Source organism: Squalius cephalus (genome assembly GCF_949319135.1).
Source record: "Squalius cephalus genome assembly, chromosome: 21".
Taxonomy (NCBI): domain Eukaryota; kingdom Metazoa; phylum Chordata; class Actinopteri; order Cypriniformes; family Leuciscidae; genus Squalius; species Squalius cephalus.
This window is the reverse complement of record NC_137142.1, coordinates 16,992,988-17,014,479: the sequence shown is the minus strand read 5'-3', so window position 1 is coordinate 17,014,479 and position 21,492 is coordinate 16,992,988. Positions and strand designations below refer to the sequence as shown.

The window sequence follows — 21,492 nt, the reverse complement described above, 5'->3', positions numbered from 1 at the left end:
GATTAGTTAAGCTCCACCCCTTAGATCCACAGAGTATATTCTCTGTATAGTTTGCAGCATAATTTGGGAGAGATTTTTTATCCATAAGAAAAACCAAACTATCGGTATATCGGCATTGGCCGATATCATTTTGAATAGTCGGCTATCATATCGGCTAATAAATTTCATATCGGTGCATCTCTAAAGGTGACATATTATGCCCCTTTTCACAAGATGTATTATAAATATATGGTGTTCCCAGAATGTGTCTGTGAAGTTTCAGATCAAAGTACCACCCAGATCATTTATTAGAATTCTCTAAAGTCTCTAAGTTTTCGTGTGCGTGCTGTATCTTTAAATGGAAATGAGCTGCTGCTCCCCGCCCTCTTTCTAGAATGTAATTGTTGAGAGTTACAACTTATTGGTTTGCATTTTGCTTCATGATCATCTATGAATTCTTGTAAAGATGTTGGCAACCAACATACCTTGTGTTACTGATATGTGTCGATGTGGCTGGCCTTTGCAAATAAACATTCCACTCTTAGTACAAGTCTTTTATATTTACAGAAAACATACACAGTTAATCACCTGACTGTATTATGCATAACAAATGTGCGTTTATGAATTAGACAGACAGTGAGCGTTTTCGGGTATAAAAATAACAACATGGCTCTGGTCTCTGTGAATACAGCCAGAGACCATTTCAGAAAAGTGATTTGCAAACATTCACAAATTATAAAGTGCAATACTTAAGTGTTCGGGATATGAAGTTCATGAACAGTTGGTATTGACACATCTTTGAGAAGCAACTTTTGCACAAATCCAGCGTTGAACTGACCCTCGTTTGTAAAGCAGTCTGGTGTAAAATGATTTGCACAAACATATACGAATTTAGCTCATTTCTTGGGCATATTCCCTTCATAAATGAAATTCATCCACTACGTCCTCAGTGGCTCTGATGCCTGGAGTTTATGGAGACTCTTATGTTCATTACTACATTCAAATATAGAACAGTTATAATGATTACATAGCTCAGACATTTTATCACTAGCTGTTCTAGCGTTGATATAAATATGGCAGACTGTGTGCGGATCACTCAGGGCGGGATCTATGCTAATAGGGCAGAGATTGTCACCATTCTTTGACGTCACAGTAGGGAGAAAACTGGAACAGCTCGTTTTGAAACACTGATTTATGATTGTGTTTCTGATTTATGGGGATTATAAAAAAAGGAGTGGGTGGATTTTTTTACCATTATAGGATGGTTGTTTACACACACTGCCAACACACATTTATGTTCAAACACCATGTAAAAGTGAATCTTGCATTAAGTTTTATTTGTATTGTGTCTTTTGAAAGATGTCAAGGTTTGTCTTTCTCCCTCATTGTCAGTGCCATGACTGTACAGTGTTGGGTTTAGTCAGATTACTTCAAGTAACAAGCAGCATGTTACATATTAAATTTAACTTAATATCAGTTACTTTTTGAAATAATTACTGTAATGCACATTACCTTTCCATTTATTTGGTTTATGTTACTGTTTTAAATTATTTATTCAACCACAGCTTTTTCACATGCTTGAATACATCGGGTTTTGTTTTGTTTTTATTAAAATATTTTGTTCTTAATTTAAAACTATTTTGTTTTATTATTCAGGATTATTCATTATATCCAATTTGATGTGGATCTTTCTTTTTTTCCATTTTTGTTGACATAACTGCATTGTTTTTTTCCATTTTTGTTGACATAACTGCATTGTTTTGCATATAGATAGATAGATAGATAGATAGATACAGTAGATAGATAGATAGATAGATAGATAGATAGATAGATAGATAGATAGATAGATAGATAGATAGATAGATAGATAGATAGATAGATCTCCAGTTCTCCAGGTAACATAGACTGCCTTGGGTTTCGATCTAAAAAACATATTTAGCCTAATTTGTGCTAATATTTTTAGTATAAACTGTTTAACTTTGCCGGTCTCAAAACCGTATCTCTGTTCGCATCGGTCAGGAGAGGTATTGGCGTGCAGAGGGTTGTCAAAATATTTTACCACGGTTAAATTATTTACTCAGAGGTTAGCATTAGCCTTTGCTATTCGTCTGTACCCCCAGGAGTGATATATTAACTCAATATATCAACATCACCTTCGCCAGTCTAATTATACACGCCTTTTTATTCGTGACCGCCACAGAGCGACATCTTCCACCCCGTTTCTCCAACGTTTTACAAATCACCTGATGTATGTGTGTGTGTGTTCATGCATCGTTTAATCTCGTCTGTTTATTCTCCTCTCCCTCTTTAACCATTGGCAGATCTCCGGATGTGAGTGCTTTGTGTGTGTGTGTGTGTGTGTGTGTGTGTGTGTGTGTGTGTGTGTGTGTGTGTGTGTGTGTGTGTGTGTGTGTGTGTGTGTGCGTGTGCGTGCGTGTGTGTGTGTGTGTTTCTCTCTCATGCTTTTCTCAACTCTTTAATTACTGTCCTGTCATGCAAGGCTGGCTCAGGTGTGTGTAATTACGCTGGTAATAAGGCCTGGAAAGTCTCCACCTGCCTCTCACTGGGCACTCTGGCTCCACACACACTGTCTTTCCTCTCTCTCCTTCTCTTTATGCTGACAGACAGGACTCTCTTCATCATTTCCCATCATGCCATTATGAGGCAGCTTTCTCTAACTGAACAAAGCGTAGCGCTGATGCCTGTCCTTTTCCCTCATTGTCAGTGCCATGACTGTGCGTACAGTGTTGGGGTTAGTCAGATCACTGTTATCAAGTAACTTCTTATTTGTTAAATGTACTAATGTAAAGCACACTTTAATATGATATTTTTTTAAACTTTTTTTTTTAGGGATGCAAGTATTGTAGTAGAAATAATGTATGTGAGTGTTATTGCTTGCAGTGAAATCCACTAATTTTACATATAGAGCTGTTCTGTAGATGTTTTGGTCAAAAATGAAATATTAGATTGTTTTTCATGGAGTATGTTACAAATGTTTGGGGTCAGTAAAATTTATTTCATGTTTCTGAAAGAAGTCTGTTATCCTAACCAAGGCTGCAATTGATCAAAATGCACTAAAAACAGTAATATTGTTACAATATTTAAAATAGCTGTTTTATTATTGAAAATATATTTTAAAGTTGTATTTATTTCTGATGGCAAAGCTGAATTTCCAGCAGCATTACTCCAGTCTTCAGTGTCACATGATCCTTTAGAAATCATTCGAACATTCTGATTTGCTGCTCTAGGAAAAATTCTTATAATTATCAACGTTGGAAACAGTTGTTTTGCATAATATTTTTGACGTTGCAAAACAGTAACCCATTTTTTAAAGGATTTTTTTAATGAATAGGGAGTTCAAAAGAACAGTATTTATTTGAAATAGATGTTTTTGTAACAATGTAAAATTCTTTACTGTCACTTTCGATCAATTTAATACATCCTTTCTCAAAAAAAAAAAAAAAAAACCTTTTCATGGTATATCCTTTATGACTTAAATTAAGTGCTGACGAACTTGTCCACACCATCCTAATGCATTTAGTACAAATAAATAATGTACTATAATGTAATGCAATATTGTAACACTTTACCTTTAATAGTAATGTTCCTCAATACTGTGAACATAAAGTTTCAGCTGCACAGCACTGCCATAATGATGACAAATCGCTTATAACCCACTCACACACTACAGGGAGCTACACAGCCACCTCTTCGCTAGATAATATTCATCATTTGTTGAAAAAGGTACTGCAGTGTTCCAGTAATTACAATTATTCTAAAACACACATCACTTCTGTATCTTATTCATATCTCCTCCTACCTTTATGCCGATATACAGAGGGTCGAGAGCTGCAGCGGCCCACTTGTCCCTTTCATTACGCCTGACAGAAACAATAAGAAAATCCCAGCAAGAGTGTACGTGCCACAGCTAGTGCGTCAAAGTTTTTCTGGCAAAGTCCCCATGTAATTACAAGCCTGGGTGCCTGGCGGTGACAGATCGTTGGTAAGAGGGCCAGCTAAATGTCGTGGCACCTGCTGGGCTCTCCGAGACTCTGCTTCTGCCTGCAGCCACAGTCAAATTATAAGCAACTGTATCAGAGCAAAGTGAATGGATTGAAGCTGTTGTTACTTGGCCAGGTGTTTTTCACCTAAAAATGCAGTTGTGTTGCTGATTTGAGATCTGCTCTGAAGCACAACGGCTAATTCTGCTTTGGAGCCGAGTAAAAATAGACCAACTAACTGGGAATATTGTGGCCAAAATGTAATATTAGATTGGATGGATCTCCACGTCAGATCCGACCCTGTACACCGAATCCCTGTCGGAAGATATCCCATTTTGTCTGGCAAAACTATATGAACAGTCTTTTATCAGCCTGAGAGTTTAAATGAGAAAGCCAAGGAGGAGCAGAAGAAGGAGATGAAGTGATGATTACTGAATAAACCTAGCTGCAAATGTTTCAATGCTCAGACTTTGTCTGAGTGTTTCAATGCTCAGACTTCATTTGACCATTACAAATCCAATAAGTGTTATTATACCACAGCAAAAACGATGGAAGATTACTGCTTCACAACATCGTCCTGTGACGTTTAAAACCTTGACATGGAGACATTCTCTTATCCTACTCATGAAAACAAAATCGAAACGAAACCGTATAATAATAAGTTAAACAACAATAGCAAGAGCAAGGAAATAAGTAAACTAATAATATAAAAACATAAAATGACAAATGAATAATAATAATAAAATAATGATTAAATGTTAAATCAAATGGCAACTACATAAATGATTAATGATTATACAGTAAATGATTATAAAATTAAAACAAAGAAAATAAAACAACACAGATGCATGGTTGCTCTCTTAAGGTGATGATACACAGGGCAACTTTTTGAGCAATGTTGCCGTCAATGGGCAACCAGATGAGTCACAGGGACCACGACCGATCTATAAATTATCCAGATAGAAATGTATTGCCCATTTTCAATGGGAAAGTGCCTAATCAACAATCTCTCTGCAAGATTGCCCAGCAACATTGCTCAAAAAGTTGCCCTGTGTATCATCACCTTTAAAGTTACACACACTCGGGTTGCTATTGAGAATCCTTCGATCCTTCAGCAAGTTACTCAATATTGTTTACTGAGCTGTTGTATAAAAGCAACAAGGTTTTCACCCAAGTGAGACTGTCAGTGAGTTATTAAAATGACTTGTATTCTTATAGTTATGGCATGATGGATGTCCGAACACAGGCAGATGACGGGAGTGTTTGAAACTTTTTTGTTGTTGTTGTTGAAAGCATGTTATTTTTTGCAATTTTGTCCCAGAGGTTGGTGGGAAAGCATTTCTCTCTCTGTTGCTCTCCCTCCCTCTGGCAGTGGTGCTTCAGTGAGGGTTGAGTTATGAGCGGCCTGGCCCGCACACAGCGATCTCTGCTTCTTCATTAGGCCTTCATTAACCCTCTCAAGCTGAGCTTCCTCTCAGCTAGTGGATATGTTTGGACACCATTCTTCATTTCCCACAATCCCCCGCTGCTCAGCACATCGTACGGGAACTGTGGTTCAGTGCCAGGCTTTCAGCACATTTACTGTAAAATGACATACAAGGCTCAGGGGACATACATTGACCTAATGCGGTGCACAGACACGTTCAGGAAGAGAAACTGCTTTTGAATGTGTCAAATGCATGTCATTATTTTGACAAATAATATCCCTTCGGTGATGCCTCAATAGCTTTAAAACTGGGACTCTTAAGCAATAAAAAATACAGCCACTTATATACCTTCATGCCCTTGTGTTCACCTGAGGATATCTGTAATATAGATATAGAAATATCCTCAGCAGGTTTAAAAAAAAAATGAGGTAATAATGTTTCAAAACTGCTTTTTGATCTCAGATCTCAAATTAAAAGTCATATCTGGAATGTTGGCGGCTGCCATATTAAGTTTGGGACTCTGGGAGGCTGATGTGATAAAGGTGATCATTTGATCACCCTCAGTTGCAGTTCTCTCTCTCTCTCTCTCTCTCTCTCTCTCTCTCTCTCTCTGTGTGTGCGCGCGCATTAATTCACCTAGGACAGCTTTACATTAAATAATTAATATTTAGGAGACTTGACTAAACATGTGAGCAAAGTCTCCAGTGAGTCTCATAACCAAATGAACAAATGAATTCATATGCTAATGAGTTAATTAGGACTATATATCAGCAAAATTCCCCAACCACAGTTTTACTGTGTATGTGTGTGTGTGTGTGTGTGTGTGTGTGTGTGTGTGTGTGTGTGTGTGTGTGTGTGTGTGTGTGTGTGTGTGTGTGTGTGTGTGTGTAATATTATAGGTATGTACATATGTATTAAAGTTTATTTTACTGTCTCTAGAATAAAACCTGTAAAGAAATGAAATACTATATATTGATATTTGTAGTATTAAAATGTATAATATATTGTGATCTAAGACTAATAGTTAGGATCGCACACTCTCTTTTACTTCCTTTCTTCATCCCTCTGTTAATTTATCCTTTATTTCACCATTGGACATCTATACTCTGGGGCCATTTGGATATAAATAGCATAAGGCAGAAGCAGAAAGTTCTCTCCATCTCTCCTCTATCTCTCCTAAAGTCTAGGTGCCCTACTCTCTGAGCATAACGTCTGAAAATGATGCGGATGACCTCCTCTATCAGGACCCCTCACCTTTCCATTCACTCTCTGCCTGAGGGATGAGAGAGATGTAATGATCTAAATAAATGCAGAAGAGTTCCCAGCAGGAAGTGTTTCTGCCGTGTGTTTGTTATAGTGGGTCTCAACTAGACGGCTGCAACACAAAAATGGGTTACGGGTCTGTTCTGAAAAAAAGAGAAAAAAAAAATGCAAATTGCAACTAACAATGCAGCCATTTATAGTTAGTATGGTAAAGTAAAAAGGTTTATACCATCTGTCCAATCAAATCATATTATTTTTCTGCAAATCCATGTGTCGCTTTGTAGATGCAAGCAAAATTAAGCAGATGCTTACATAAATAGGTTACATAACATTTCCTCATTCTCAAGAACTATGAGAAAAAGTATGTAAAAGAAAATGTGACCCAGATAATATTAAATACAGTTCTGTGTTTAATTTTAAGGACATTTTTCATTACTTGATACAAAAACAGTTTAATGTTTTGGCCATGAAATCTGGATCCTGTAAACCAGTTGAGAACCATTAGCTAACTGACATTCTAGACTGTTCTGCCTTGTTCTCCATGGGCATTGAGGTTTTGAGAGAGAAGCAGAGATTCCTGTGGTTATGTTGTCCTCTTTTTGTGTCCTGGCCCTTGGTTTTTATAGCTATCTTAAAGATTTGAAAAGATGAAGAGGTGAAAAAAGTGAGCGGGACCATTTTTTTCCCCTCTTTCTCTTTATGGCCACGACACCCCCTGACATTCTCCTGCACAAAAATAAAAATGTTACTAGTCTCAAGTCAAGTCTTAACATTTACTCCAAAGGGCAGGCCATAAACTATTAATAGACAGCTGTCTGTCTGCGCAAGCCTGTGAGGGAGAATGATTTTATATTGAATCCTCATGTGGTTTGCCAGTAAGGGGGAGGAGAGGTGGTCCGGTCTCTCGCCATCCCGCTGGGATCCTGCTTTATCTCCCTCTCCATCCACCAGCAGACGAAACGAGAGAGGCCATTACAAGGCTGTCTGGGAATATTGCAATATTCAGCAGGGCGATTATCTGACGTCTCCCTGGGAGGCACATTTCCTCTGTGGAGGGAGAGAGAGGCGTACCTGTGGCGGAGAGGGAGAGAGTGAGGCTGATAAGGACCCTTAGATTTGACAGAGAGGAAGTATCACCTTTCTTGGTTTTAAAGGAGGTCTTTCAGGGCAGGAATGAGTATTTATATAAGGACTCAAAATCTAAAGGTGATCGCCACAGTGTTTAATAACAGTTTATAACATGTAATGCTTCTGTTTTTAATTTTTCGAACTTATTTGAACTCTTTCCCTGCCACTGATGGACTTTTCCGTCATTTATGGCTTTACACAGGTTGGGGTGCTATTACTCATCTTCTGAAAGAGTGCAGAATCTCCGGATTAAAAGAAACAGAAGCCAGGGATAAAAGCACTGCTTATGCACATTGTAGTCTTTGACAAAAAATACCATTTTCTCAGCTTTTTGTTCAAAATATTGATTTTTATGAAACTTACATTCAAGTGTTGATAAAAAAAACAAAATGCATGAACCTAGAACAAAGGCTCTGTTCTTTCTTTTGATATATTGCATGTTCAGATTCAACAAAATAATCTGGGGGCCATGAAAGTTTTGTGAAAATGATCAAAAAAGCTGGCAACTTTTTTTTGTTTGTTGTTTTGGCAGGGATGGATTGAATTGAAACATTAACATGTAGTTTTGAATTTCTTAGTGTCATATGACCGTCTGTACAAAGGAGTTCACATAGAAGAAAAAGTTCAGGATCTTATTTCGTTTGTGTAATTATTTCACAATCCTAAACCTTTTTGTTTATTTTCAGATTTACAAAGTGGCCTTTTGAACCCCACTAAACATAATATGCAAATATAAAGAAAATGTGTGTTATTTAAACATTTGGTGGATCTATGATTTTGGTAATACACAAAAGATTGCCATCAACCTGTAGGGAATACACTGTGTGTGTGTGTTGTTTTATACTCTTGTTCACATGAGGTCTTTGTTTTGGGAACATGGGAAGAATCAAAAGAGGGTTTTGTATCGAGATCCCTGTTGTACTAGTGTAATCATAGAGATCTTAAGCAGGATGGTCAGTCTGGGTGGTCCGGAATGGAAAGAGATGGAACTGAATTGAGGATCCGGTCTCTGCGGTGATAAGAGAGTGCTGGCAGGTTTTATGTTTTTTGTTTTAATTTCAATCTTGATGTTCTGCTCCTAAGTGACATTGCTTGCATTCTAGTGAGCTGCGGTTAGAGGTCTGACTAGAAGTTTGAGCTTAAGTGGAGGAAATGAAGGGTGGAGATGATTGATAATGTGTTCTCCTCTTTTGTATATTTTATTGTACCACTTATCTTGATCATGCTCTTGATTCAATACAATAAAATTCATTGTCAGTCCAGTATACAGTATGTAAACTGTGCATGCACATTTTCTGTATCCCATAATGCAAAGCACTCATCTTGATATTTTATTGCCAGTGTGATTCTACCAGTTAAGAAATGTTTACATAAAATTAGGGTGTAAATGCAAAAATACCTTTCTTTTTATTTTATTCTAATTTAAAAGTCAACATCAATGTGACAACAATATAGCATTCTACTAAGTTTATTATTTCACAATGCATATGCAGAAATGCTTTTTAAAGTAGTATTCAGTGTATACTGTGCAGTATACAAAACACTAGTGTTCAGTTACAAACATTGTCATAATTGTTCATAGTTTTCTGTGTATGTGTTTTTTTGTTTTTTTTTTAGCTAGGCATAGTCATAACATCTTGACTGCATAAATGTAATTAATATATTTATGATATTGCAGAAAATGCTAATTTTGTCTGTGCATGCAGAACTCTGCAAAATGTTCTGCAGATTTTCAATTGGAACATTCATCATTTCTGCATTTCTACACTTGATTTAAATGTTTTGGCTTTTTTTATGATTCCTAGCTATTGTTTTGTGTATATCGATAGTTTACCAAAATTAAATAAACTATGTATTACTGTTTTAGAACTAGACTAACACTTATTTGCATTTTAACTTTAAGAAAAGTCTCTAAAAATGCCTCAGTGTCATGAATGAGTCCCCTGAGCTCTAATTATGACAGGAATGAGTACTAGTACTTTCATATTTATTAATAGTGTTGCCCTTAGCCATGTGTTTACCCAGAAAGGCATTGATCCAGGTTTCCATTATGCTAAATGCCTATTTTCTACTCTTTCTGCAGATCGACCGTGTCATATTCTGCGTCTTTCTGGAGACAGATTATGAGATTTACAAGAGGAAGATGTCAGATTTCTTCTCCCCAGGTACTGTATCTTCTTATTGGAATCTTTACTTCATTTTATTTGTTGGTTGCAACACCCACTCAGCTCAAAGCTTGTTACTCGGGCATCAGGCAGGATTCACAGTGTCAGGCCGTCTGACTGGCGTGACGTTTGTAGTAGAAGCGCACAGATACAGCACAGCAGGCAGAGATTGGATTCCACATAACCAAAACCTGTTTATGGTAATGTACTGCCCAAGCTTCAACCCCACCTTTATCATAGAAGATAACCGCAGTCAGACTCTCTTCTGATTAAAGGGCTAATTCATCCCAATTATTCATCCCATATTATCTTTTAACCCTACTTTTAACATAAGAGCGGGTGCGACCAATTTAAACTTGAGTGCAAGATTATTATAATTTTGTTATTATTTAGTTATGCAAAAACAGTTCATTGTGCTGCTGGATGTTGTAAACTGGTATTTGTCTTCCAGTTATTTTAATTTATTAATGTAGTAACAAAGACACTAGTTTGTAGCGCAATTGTTTTACCGTTTACTACATTTTAAGTGTGTCACACATCAGACGCTGCTCTACGGCTAATGGATTGAAGTCTCGCACATACACAGAAAATAGTCTCTTTCCAAGAAAACTTAATCTAAAACCAGAATAAAGTTGCTTATATATTGAAACAAATTATGTTCAGGGTTAAAGGTTGGTTAGGACAATATATCAATGAATTTTTTTACAATTAAACAACCTGAAAAATAATAATAATAATACAGAACTGAATAGTAAGTTCTATAAAATAGTATAAACTGTTAATGCATAAAAAAAATAGTAAGAATACCCTACTCGTGAATAAAGAAAAAAATTTCACAAAATTCTCGAAAGCGTCATAAAAATCCAATTTATGTACTATATAATTTTCTAAGGTCAAATGATAGCTTTGTTTGAGAAACAGACACATTTAAGTTAGTCCCTGAAATTATTGAAATAACTCTCCTTGGTGCGTTCATAAAGAAGAAAAGATTTCCGATTTAAGCACAAATTGCTCTTTTGAGTTGGATCTTTTTAATGAATCTGGTTCAGAAAACTGACATGAATGTGACATGACATTCATCATCACTAGGCCCCGGTTACAATGGTTAACAGCTCACTGGAGGAAAATTATCACTTAAATTCCCAACTGTTTTTCACACAGACTTTTCAACATATTGCACGAGTTTCATGACACTTTTATGCTGCATTTGCTTCATTCCTTATAATTGAATGGAAAAGAAAGACCAGCAAAGTCCTAAGAATCTCTTGTTTTACACTGAAAAAAAAAAAGAAAGAAAGTCATACAATTTTGGAGTGACATAAGGATAAGTAAATGATGGCATAATTTCTTGCTTAAATAATTTTCAAACAGGTTTTCCAGTCTCACCGTTGGTTGACTCAATTACTCAAACAAACAGAGTAATGTTAAAGCAGCCAGGGGAAATCAGCCTACAAATGGCTTACTTACAGTATAGCACAATAAGCAGGGGTAAGAGAAAGCATTTTAAAATTGAAAGAAAGAGAAACACAGACATCATGTTTAAAGAATACAGAAAATATTACATATATAAAAGACCCACAATATGCACACTGAGAGGAAGGGAGAGTAATAGGAAAAGCATTGGAACATGTTTTCGCTGTCTGCATCTCACGGCTTATTGCATTCGCTTCTCAGTTTGTAACCAGACGCCTTTGAGTGATTTTTGGTGTTTCCACAAACTCAATTTGTAACTAAGCTCTTAGGCCGCTAGACCATCTCGCTTCACCCTGCTGTCTGAGAATCCCATGAAATACTCTAGTGTATGAGTTTAACAGGTGTAGAGTGCCTCGGCTGCTTGTATTTCACAGTCCCGATTGCTTGTCTCTGAAGCGCAAACGTTGAAGCCCGGAGGTCCATATGTAGAGCAGAGGCTTTGCTTCTGTCAACACCCTCAGCGATCCTGAGCCTCAACAGCGAACCCCAGATGTCAGAGTCACGCAGGATGGCACCTCTTCGGTGACATTCAACCTCACACTTTTGCTCGCCTGTTTCGGGTTGGATCGTGTGGTTTCTGGTGCTGGCGTTGCTTTATGTAAAGATGAGCTGTCGTGTGATGGGACTTCAGAAGTCGGTTCCTCGTTTTTCACTTTCTTTTACTTGCACTTTGGCCTTCTGTCAATGTCAATATTTCAAAATGTTTCACTTTCACCCTATCCCTCACTTTGCCTCTCTTGCCATTTTTTTTACTCCCTCTCCCTCCTTATGAGACACTAGCTGCAGTAGTTCCATGGGAACTTGTCTATTGTGCGCCCATGTAGCGTTTCTCTCTCTTTAAAGGCCAAGTCTCTCTCAGGAAGCCTCTTTTCAGTCTCCCTGAGCGCTAAACAAACATATAATGTGAGTGCAGGCCGCACCGGAGCCCTTTTGGACCTTCCCAAGTGTCCTGCTGTCTCGCTCTGCCTGAAGCTCGCTGCACTTCCATGACAAGAAACCCTGGAGGTTTCCAAATGAGCCGCTGCCTGGAGGTTCATCGTTTGTATGGACACGCACACACACACACACACACACAAACAAACAGAGGAATCCTGAATGCACCGGGAGAATAATATAATCCACCATTACCTCCCCTCGTACACACACACTAGGAGTCGTGGACCGGGTGGAATAATAAGTGTCAAGACTCACTTTTTCCCCACTTGCTGAATGTTTTGTTTCTGTCATGTTCCTGTCACACACACACACACACTTTCCCTATTCCAGGTCTTGCTGAAAGATAGAATTCACCTGAGAATTTGTAATTATATAAGCCAGGTCCCTGTTTCCCAGGCACGTCTCCTTTTATTAGTGTTTAGAAATGAGATGACGGAGGCGCTACTCTTTTAGTTTACAACCAATCAGGATGAGCTTGCTCTCTTGTTCTATCGCTTGCTATTTATTTGTGATTTGGACCTCACTGAAGTCTTAATCCAGCACTGATATAAACTACTTTTGGTCCTAAATGCTTTATCATAAATTTTTAAAGACCATATTTTATAAATTTTTAGTTTATGAGGGGTTTTCCCCACTTAAGGCTTTTTAGCCACTTAAAAACACCTGTTTGATGTCTTTTCATGGCACAAAGCTATGATGCAAGTCATGTGAAAGACATGACTTGCATCATGGCTTTGTGCCATGAAAAGACATCAAACAGGCGTTTTTTTTTTTTTTTTAGGTTACTGGGTAGCAAGAAAGCTGAAAGTGTGTGTGCAGGAAATAGGGAATGAGTCTTGTGAAGCATCATGTAAAGTTTTTATTGGCCTTGCTTTGAAAGGTCAGTGGGGAATGTGATGTTCATGTGAGTCTTCTTTATAATGTTAATCAAGATTTCTTACCCCCAAAAATATAATTTATGTCCACATGGCCTGAATATTAAATTAGTATTTTAACATGGGCAGTCAAAGGGCTGCACAATTTGGGGGGAAATTTGTGATTTGTCTTATAAAAATTGCGATTGCAAATTTTTTTATTATTATTATTACAAAATGAGAATTATTACTAATGTAATATTTCACTGTCAAATAAAATAGAGTTAGGCCTTGTCCACACTATTATGTCTTTTCTCTCCGGTTTGGCCTTCCGCTCACACTGAGACAATGTTTTTATTAACGAAAACAAATCATATCACAGTCCTGCAAAGATGACAGAAAATGTACTCGCGAGTGCTGTCCTGCGGCAAAACATGAGGGCAATTGCATTTTAGACCAAACATATAATGAGAGCGACCTGGATGCATCGGTGAATGGTGAAATACTTTTGCTAAATAAAATGATCTTGCCAGAAGAAATGCGTGATAACTTTATTATGTCTTGTTCCGTCTATATCGTCTCAGCGAGCTTTTATGAGGTTTTACGCATGCGCAGTAAGGCGAATTTAGCATTTTCCAACATTTCAGTGTGGATGAGAAACTTTTGGAAAACGTTCGAAAACGCTAGTGTGGACGGAGAAATCCGGATTAATGCAGACGTAGTCTTAGTAATAAACATAATAAACATTCCTAAATGCATGTTGTAAGCAACTCAAACTCACAGCACATGCAGAGATAAGTTAGTGAGAAACAGTATTTACTACAAACTAAGCCACTACGGGATGCTGAAAAAACACAAGCTGAAAACTGAAACATGCTTATGTTTTGCATATATGCATATGCATATATTTAATTAAATCGTAGTCTTTGTGAATTGCTTATCGTAATTTTGATTAATTATGGAGCCCTAGGTAGTTTTATGTTAATTTTGACATCACAACCATTTCCGAAAGATTGGTTTCTTACTTGGAAGCTTTTCCTTGTGAATCAGTGCTCTAAAACATTTTTCAAAATGTGTCTACATACTGTTTTAAATTTCACATATTGTTTTACATTAAATTACCTCTTTAAAATGAATCTCAATAGTAATGTTACAATGTAAAGAGTAATTCAAAGTCTGGGCTTTTAAAGAGTTTGAGAGGTCAGGTTAATGGTTTCAAAGTCACACAAATGGTTTTATTATTAAAATTTGGCTCGAAGAGGAAGACACGCGCTGATTAATAAACAGAGAGAGTGGTCTGACAGGGTCAGAGGTCAGCGATGCAGAGAAAGGGTCACCTGCTGTAATGGCAAACCGTTACAAAAAAGTCTGGAATTTATTTCAATATTGTTCTTTATTTGTTTGTTTGTTTTGCCATCAAACTCTCTAATCCGCCATAGAAATTGTAGTTTAATGTAATCAAAGTAGTTGTTTCTCTTAATCTGTATTTTATACATCATTTAAATTGCTTGTTCCGAGACAGTATCTGTGTTTAATATGAGAATCGTTATGAGTGGCATATGGAGTTATTATCTGTATTGAAGTAAACTCGTCTTTCTCACTGTTCAACAAGCAGCATCATTTGTGTTTTCTTAGCTACATCATTAGCATGTTTCTCTGACTGCATATTAGATATTGATTGACGCAGGAGGAGCGTGTACGGAGAGAACATTCCAGAAGAGCGAAATTATCATGAGGATGGTATATCGGGGCGAATCGTTGAGGAGTGATGTTTGAAATGCTTTTTAGATGGAGAGAGAGAGACAATAGGACTGAATTAGCTCTGCTGGTGTCCCTGATAGCGGCAGTTGTAAAATGTGCGAAAATAACAAGGGCCTGACAGCTCGATCCCAACACCTCATCATCATCATCATCACCATGGGAACCAGCGTGCCAAGAGCTGCGGAAGAGACGTGCTCGTTTTAACTGAGCTTTAAAGCTGCACTCGCATCTCGTGCTGTGGCTACTCTCTGGCACGCCGCATACATTTACTCCCTCTCTCTATCTCACCCACTCACTTACTCATGTATTCATACAAGCCCCCGTCTACTTTTGCGTCTATACAACTGGAAAGAAAAATCGTCTTTGTTCTGGTTGCTTAACAAAAGAGAAGTTATTTTGTACTGTCAGTTTGTGAAACAGTTTTGCCAAGTATTCTTCTTAATACTTTTGTTTGTGTGTACCTGTTAGGATTCGTGTGTTCTTTTAATCTCTTTCTTAGCCTTACAAGTGTGTGACAACTGGCAAATAGAAAGGAACAGTGTCGGGACATGCAAACAGGGCATTTGCATATGGAAAATTGTCTCATCAGTGTATGCCTCCCAACCAGCTGTCATTTTCACCCCCAAAAAAGCAGCTGCAAAAATGAGAACATTTTTCCAGGTGATTGCAAATAACAGATTTTGGAAACTGCAATGTGCAGTTCAAGTATTTTAAAGTCTTATTTTTATGCCGTTATTTTATAGTTTTCTTTTATATGTTTGGTTTATACAGTAGGTTAATATGCAAGAAATTTTATTCTGAAAGATTCTGAAAGGTTAAGAGTAGGCAGTAGTTAAAGGAATAGTTCACTCAAAAATGAAAATTATCATAATTTACTCACCTTCATTCCAAACCACAATGGTATTTCAGTTTAACACAAAAGAAGATAATTAAAAAATAATAATAATTTTGTCAGTTTGTTTTTTCCATACAATGAAAGTCAATGGAGTCCAATGTTGTTTTGACTATGGACAAAAACTGCTAAAATGTTCTTCAAAATATCTTTTTTTGTGTGTGTTAAGCAAAATAAATAGTCATACCCGAAAAGCCTTATTGTTTATTAGTTTCTGCTTATCCAGAGATCTTAAAGGCATAATAAGTAAGATTTTATTTATTAAAATATCCATAAGCCAATAGAACAATTTTATACAATTTCTCATTAATGCAATTATCTAATCAACCAATCACATGGCAGTTGCTTCAATGCATTTAGGGGTGTGGTCCTGGTCAAGACAATCTCCTGAACTCCAAACTGAATGTCAGAATGGGAAAGAAAGGTGATTTAAGCTATTTTGAGCATGGCATGGTTGTTGGTGCCAGACGGGCCGGTCTGAGTATTTCACAATCTGCTCAGTTACTAGGATTTTCACGCACAACCATTTCTAGGGTTTACAAAGAATGGTGTGAAAAGGGAAAAACATCCAGTATGCAGCAGTCCTGTGGGCGAAAATGCCTTGTTGATGCTAGAGGTCAGAGGAGAATGGGCCGACTGATTCAAGCTGATAGAAGAGCAACTTTGACTGAAATAACCACTCGTTACAACCGAGGTATGCAGCAAAGCATTTGTGAAGCCACAACACGCACAACCTTGAGGCGGATGGGCTACAACAGCAGAAGACCCCACCGGGTACCACTCATCTCCACTACAAATAGGAAAAAGAGGCTACAATTTGCACGAGCTCACCAAAATTGGACAGTTGAAGACTGGAAAAATGTTGCCTGGTCTGATGAGTCTCGATTTCTGTTGAGACATTCAGATGGTAGAGTCAGAATTTGGCGTAAAGAGAATGAGAACATGGATCCATCATGCCTTGTTACCACTGTGCAGGCTGGTGGTGGTGGTGTAATGGTGTGGGGGATGTTTTCTTGGCACACTTTAGGCCCCTTAGTGCCAATTGGGCATCGTTTAAATGCCACGGCCTACCTGAGCATTGTTTCTGACCATGTCCATCCCTTTATGACCACCATGTACCCATCCTCTGATGGCTACTTCCAGCAGGATAATGCACCATGTCACAAAGCTCGAATCATTTCAAATTGGTTTCTTGAACATGACAATGAGTTCACTGTACTAAAATGGCCCCCACAGTCACCAGATCTCAACCCAATAGAGCATCTTTGGGATGTGGTGGAACGGGAGCTTCGTGCCCTGGATGTGCATCCCACAAATCTCCATCAACTGCAAGATGCTATCCTATCAATATGGGCCAACATTTCTAAAGAATGCTTTCAGCACCTTGTTGAATCAATGCCACGTACTGTAGAATTAAGGCAGTTCTGAAGGCAAAAGGGGGTCAAACACAGTATTAGTATGGTGTTCCTAATAATCCTTTAGGTGAGTGTATATTTTGTTAACTTGTGTACCATCCCAAATGTTTCCAGTCTAAATATTGCCTGTCAGGGACGTCATATCCGTGTTAGCCTTGATTTCCTATTTTACTTCCACAGAAACCATGGAAACACCAAAGACACTTTAAAGGGGATACACGGCAGGCAAAAACATTGTTTTTGTTTTTTTTCACTGGTCAATTTTGAGATTTTGGGCTATTTGTCTTCAATAACATGTCTTCTTTCAGACTTGTGGTGAAAAAAAGTCCAAAATACACAAGGCCATTTTCTCAAAATGGGTTTTTTCTCATACTCTGAGCCAGAAATCTCCACTTCAGCAGTGCTTACATACACCAAACTTTCCAGTTGTATTCCTATCTATATTCATAAGGTTTTTACCGAGGGGTTTGTTCATATATCATTCAGATTCTGATTTATACAACATTTTATACCTAAAAACAGGGCGAAAATGGATTTTTTATGGCTGTTGACAGTTTTTTCTGATTAATGGAGTGATAAAAAGAGATATCCAAAACCCCCTGAGGAAAAACCTTTGACTCTAAAATGTCAACAAAATGAAACAAGAATTTTGAATCTGGCTTTATCCAATGTTCAGATTTCTCTTCTGGAAATATATGCAAAATAGAGCATATTTAATGAGATGCTACATAATTTGCATATTTAAACATAAATATTCTAAAAACTTGTAATACAAAAGATGTTTGCCCTAATGTCAGTAATCAACTGGGGAAGTTTCATGCTGATATCTATTAGTTATTTTTTTGTTCCTATTCACCTGGGGTGTCTCCCTATTAGTAATATATTATGTGTTTTTATTAGACAGGTGAGCAACTGTTTGGATACCTCTATCGACAGAAAATTAATCATTGTTATATAGCTCAACATGGCTAGTCATATTGTTTGAATCTCTTGTTTTCTTGATTTACCACGAGTAACATGTTTGTATCATTTAAATAACACTATTTTGTCAAGTGGCTAACATGGCATCAGAAAGAGCTTTATTTGTAGTTACAGTAATAAATAAATAAAAATCCACCATACAATATATTTTAAAATTAATTGCATGCCATTTAGCAACACAAGTCATCCTGCTTTTATTAATATGATATTCTAATATCGATTTAGATTACTGCAATGTGCAACAAATAACGTTAATATAACTTTCAACACTCTCAAATGTATTTTTAGTATGATTGTTTTGACCAATTAAAACAGTGCTGCGTTACCCCACAATTTTAATTTGTCAAATAAAGTGACCTATACGAGGAGTAATTCATCATTTGTAGGTATTTCATTAGAATAACTGTACTGTAACTGTAACAAAGTTCAAGTTCAGATAAGAAGGGACACATGGGACTCAAAACTGGTGTGTTGCACAGGTGTCTCTCTCTAGCATTCACTCCACCGGCCTCGTTCCGCTCCCACAGCTTTCAGCCTCGCCCTGCTTCATACCACAGTAAAGTTAATAAAACTTTAATACATTAGCTCACCCATGAACATGATTTCTGCCTGTCATCAAGATACGCATTTGTTACTGTTTTCAATAAGCGATCTCTATCAGCGAAATTTACAAACTGTGCCTTTAATATGCTTAGACAAGAATCACTGCTAATCATACTTAAGGCTGGAAGGTTTTCTGAAACCTCCTTATTTCTTTAGCACACTTGTGTTTATTGTTTTGTATTCTATTTAAAGTCATGATCGGACAAAGAGATGAATGTGAGAGTATGTTGGGGAATGAGACATGTCGAAGCTGCCTGCACTACATCTGTTGATGTCTCTGAATGTTCTTTTCTGTACATTCCTACATTAATTTTCCTTTCTGTTACTATGCTCAGTTTGTGTGTTGGGGTTATCACTCACATCTGTCATCCAATCACACTGCTTCTTTCTGATGACATTAGGCTCTGTCTTTGTCTTTATCTTTACAGTCTTAGACATATCAACTTGAATGAAATTTCATCATTCTTGACATTACTGAACTCCAATTCCTCTTTCCTGTAGTCTGACCTCCTCAGATTCTTTTGTATTCTGTATCTTGTCCCATCAATTGTAAAATATAATGCAATTCTTCAGTTAGTTTTGGTCTAAATGTTTAGTACAAGTTTTGTTGGGGAAGTTACTTTAAAAATGTAGCTTTCCAAGCAACTCATTTAAAGTAGTTTAACTAATAGCTTCACTACATTTTTAAAAAGCAGTTAGCTATAAAAGCTAAGTGCACTGAAGCTATTTAAGGGGTCAGTCTTGTAAATAAAATGCTTGTGTCCTTTACTCTTCTGTGCATATTTGTGGTGGGTTCCTCATACACACTCGCATCCCCAATGCAAGTTGCACTCCTCTAACACTCCTCCCACCGCAGACACACTCCTCCAAAACAGACTTTTCTCCTTTTCTCAAAAGAGAAATGTCTTTGAAGTCCTGTCAGTTTCTGAGACATCGCAGTCACCTTGTCAACTCCGCTTAGCTGCGATCCCATCCTTAGCATCCCCCTGTTCTCCTCCCTAAAGTGCCTCACCGCCCAAAAGAGCAGTCTGAGGTCCATTATGTTGGAATTGGTGGGTTCAGGCCTGTGAGATGATTCATAAGAAATATCACACTCATACCCGTGTAATATCGCTCTACATAAGCAAGGCTGTGATTCAGTCGTAGGCAATCTCAGCCTTGATGATATAGAGCCATATCGCATGATTACAAGTGTGATATTGTGTTTTTTACAACAGTTCAAAGACACAAGTGAGTAAATAAATAAGAAACAGCAATGGAGTGTCTTTAAAACCCCTCTTTTGTGCAGAACTACTTGGTTCTGCCAAGGATTCAAATCTCAAGTTTACACTTTAACAGTTGAGCCCAAGCCTCTGTTACTAATTCTAAAACGTCACTTTAGAACTAGCAATGAACAAGGAACACTGAGGTGCTTCATTGAAGCTCATTGTATTATGTAGAGTAGAGAGAGAGAGAGAGAGATCAACTAAGCGAGTGCATTACCTGAATCTAGCTGATATTCTTCAGGCCAATCTTATATTCATAATCACAAAATCAGTTTAAGTGTCCGCTGAGGTAATATCTTTGTCCTTTTAACAGTTAAAGGGATAGTTCACCCAAAATTGAAAATTAGCCCATGATTTACTCACCCTGAAGCCATCTTAGGTGTATATGACATTCTTCTTTCAGACAATTACAATCGGAGTTATATTAAAAAATGTCTCTTCCTGGCTCTTCCAAGCTTTATAATGGGAGTCAATCGGTATATTTTTTTGGAAGTCCATCAAAGCGCATCCATCCATGATAAAGTGCTCGAAACGGCTCTGGCGGGTTAATAAAGGTCTTCTGAAGTGAAGCGATGTGTTCATGTAAGAAAAATATCCATATTTAAAAATGTATCGACTAAAATAACTGGCTTCCAACAGACGGCCGTACACAAGTCGCCAAAAGAGTAACCCTTGAACTTGACGCACAACGTAATGACGAACGCGGTTGCCCAGCCATGTTTGTTTGAACCGTGAGAGGGCGTCAAACGCTACTCTTACATCTTACGTCATAGACGTACATCGTCAAGTGTTACTCTTTTGGAAAAAAAAAAAAAAATTTGGCGTAAGTCGACTTGTGTACGGCCGTCTGCCAGAAGCTAGTTATTTTTGTCGATAAAGTTTTAAATATGGATATAAATATTCGATACACAAACGCATCGCTTCACTTCAGAAGACCTTTATTAACCCGCCAGAGCCGTTTCGAGCACTTTAATTATGGATGGATGCGCTTGATGGACTTCCAAAAAAATATACCCATTGACTCCCATTATAAAGCTTGGAAGAGCTCTGATTGTATTCGTCTGAAAGAAGAATGTCATATACACCTACAGATGTGGCCTTTAAAAATGCGCGTCTCAGAGAAAAGAATGCCACAAGCACTTCCGAAATTCTGCGGGATCGTGCAGAAGGGGGATTAGGTGTTGGACGCAGGAAATACTAAAACCTGTAGATGGCAGTAGTGTTTCATGTGGCCATACTGAGTTGACGAAGTATGACGAATACAATGTTTTCTTTTGCCAGTTACATAAACAGTCACATATTCTTCATAAAAATCCGACTCAAACGCGCATCATTTGTCTTATTTTTTT

At 37.5% G+C, this 21,492-nt stretch overlaps 1 protein-coding gene across 1 annotated transcript in view; it reads left to right on the top strand.

Moving 5' to 3' along the window:
* Positions 1 to 21,492, top strand: part of macrod2 (mono-ADP ribosylhydrolase 2) — a 569,941-nt gene that overhangs the window by 496,196 nt on the left and 52,253 nt on the right. The window contains exon 9 of the mRNA XM_079856275.1: positions 9,882 to 9,963. Within this exon, the coding sequence (XP_079712401.1) occupies positions 9,882 to 9,963 (82 nt within the window). The remainder of the gene's footprint in view (positions 1 to 9,881; positions 9,964 to 21,492) is intronic.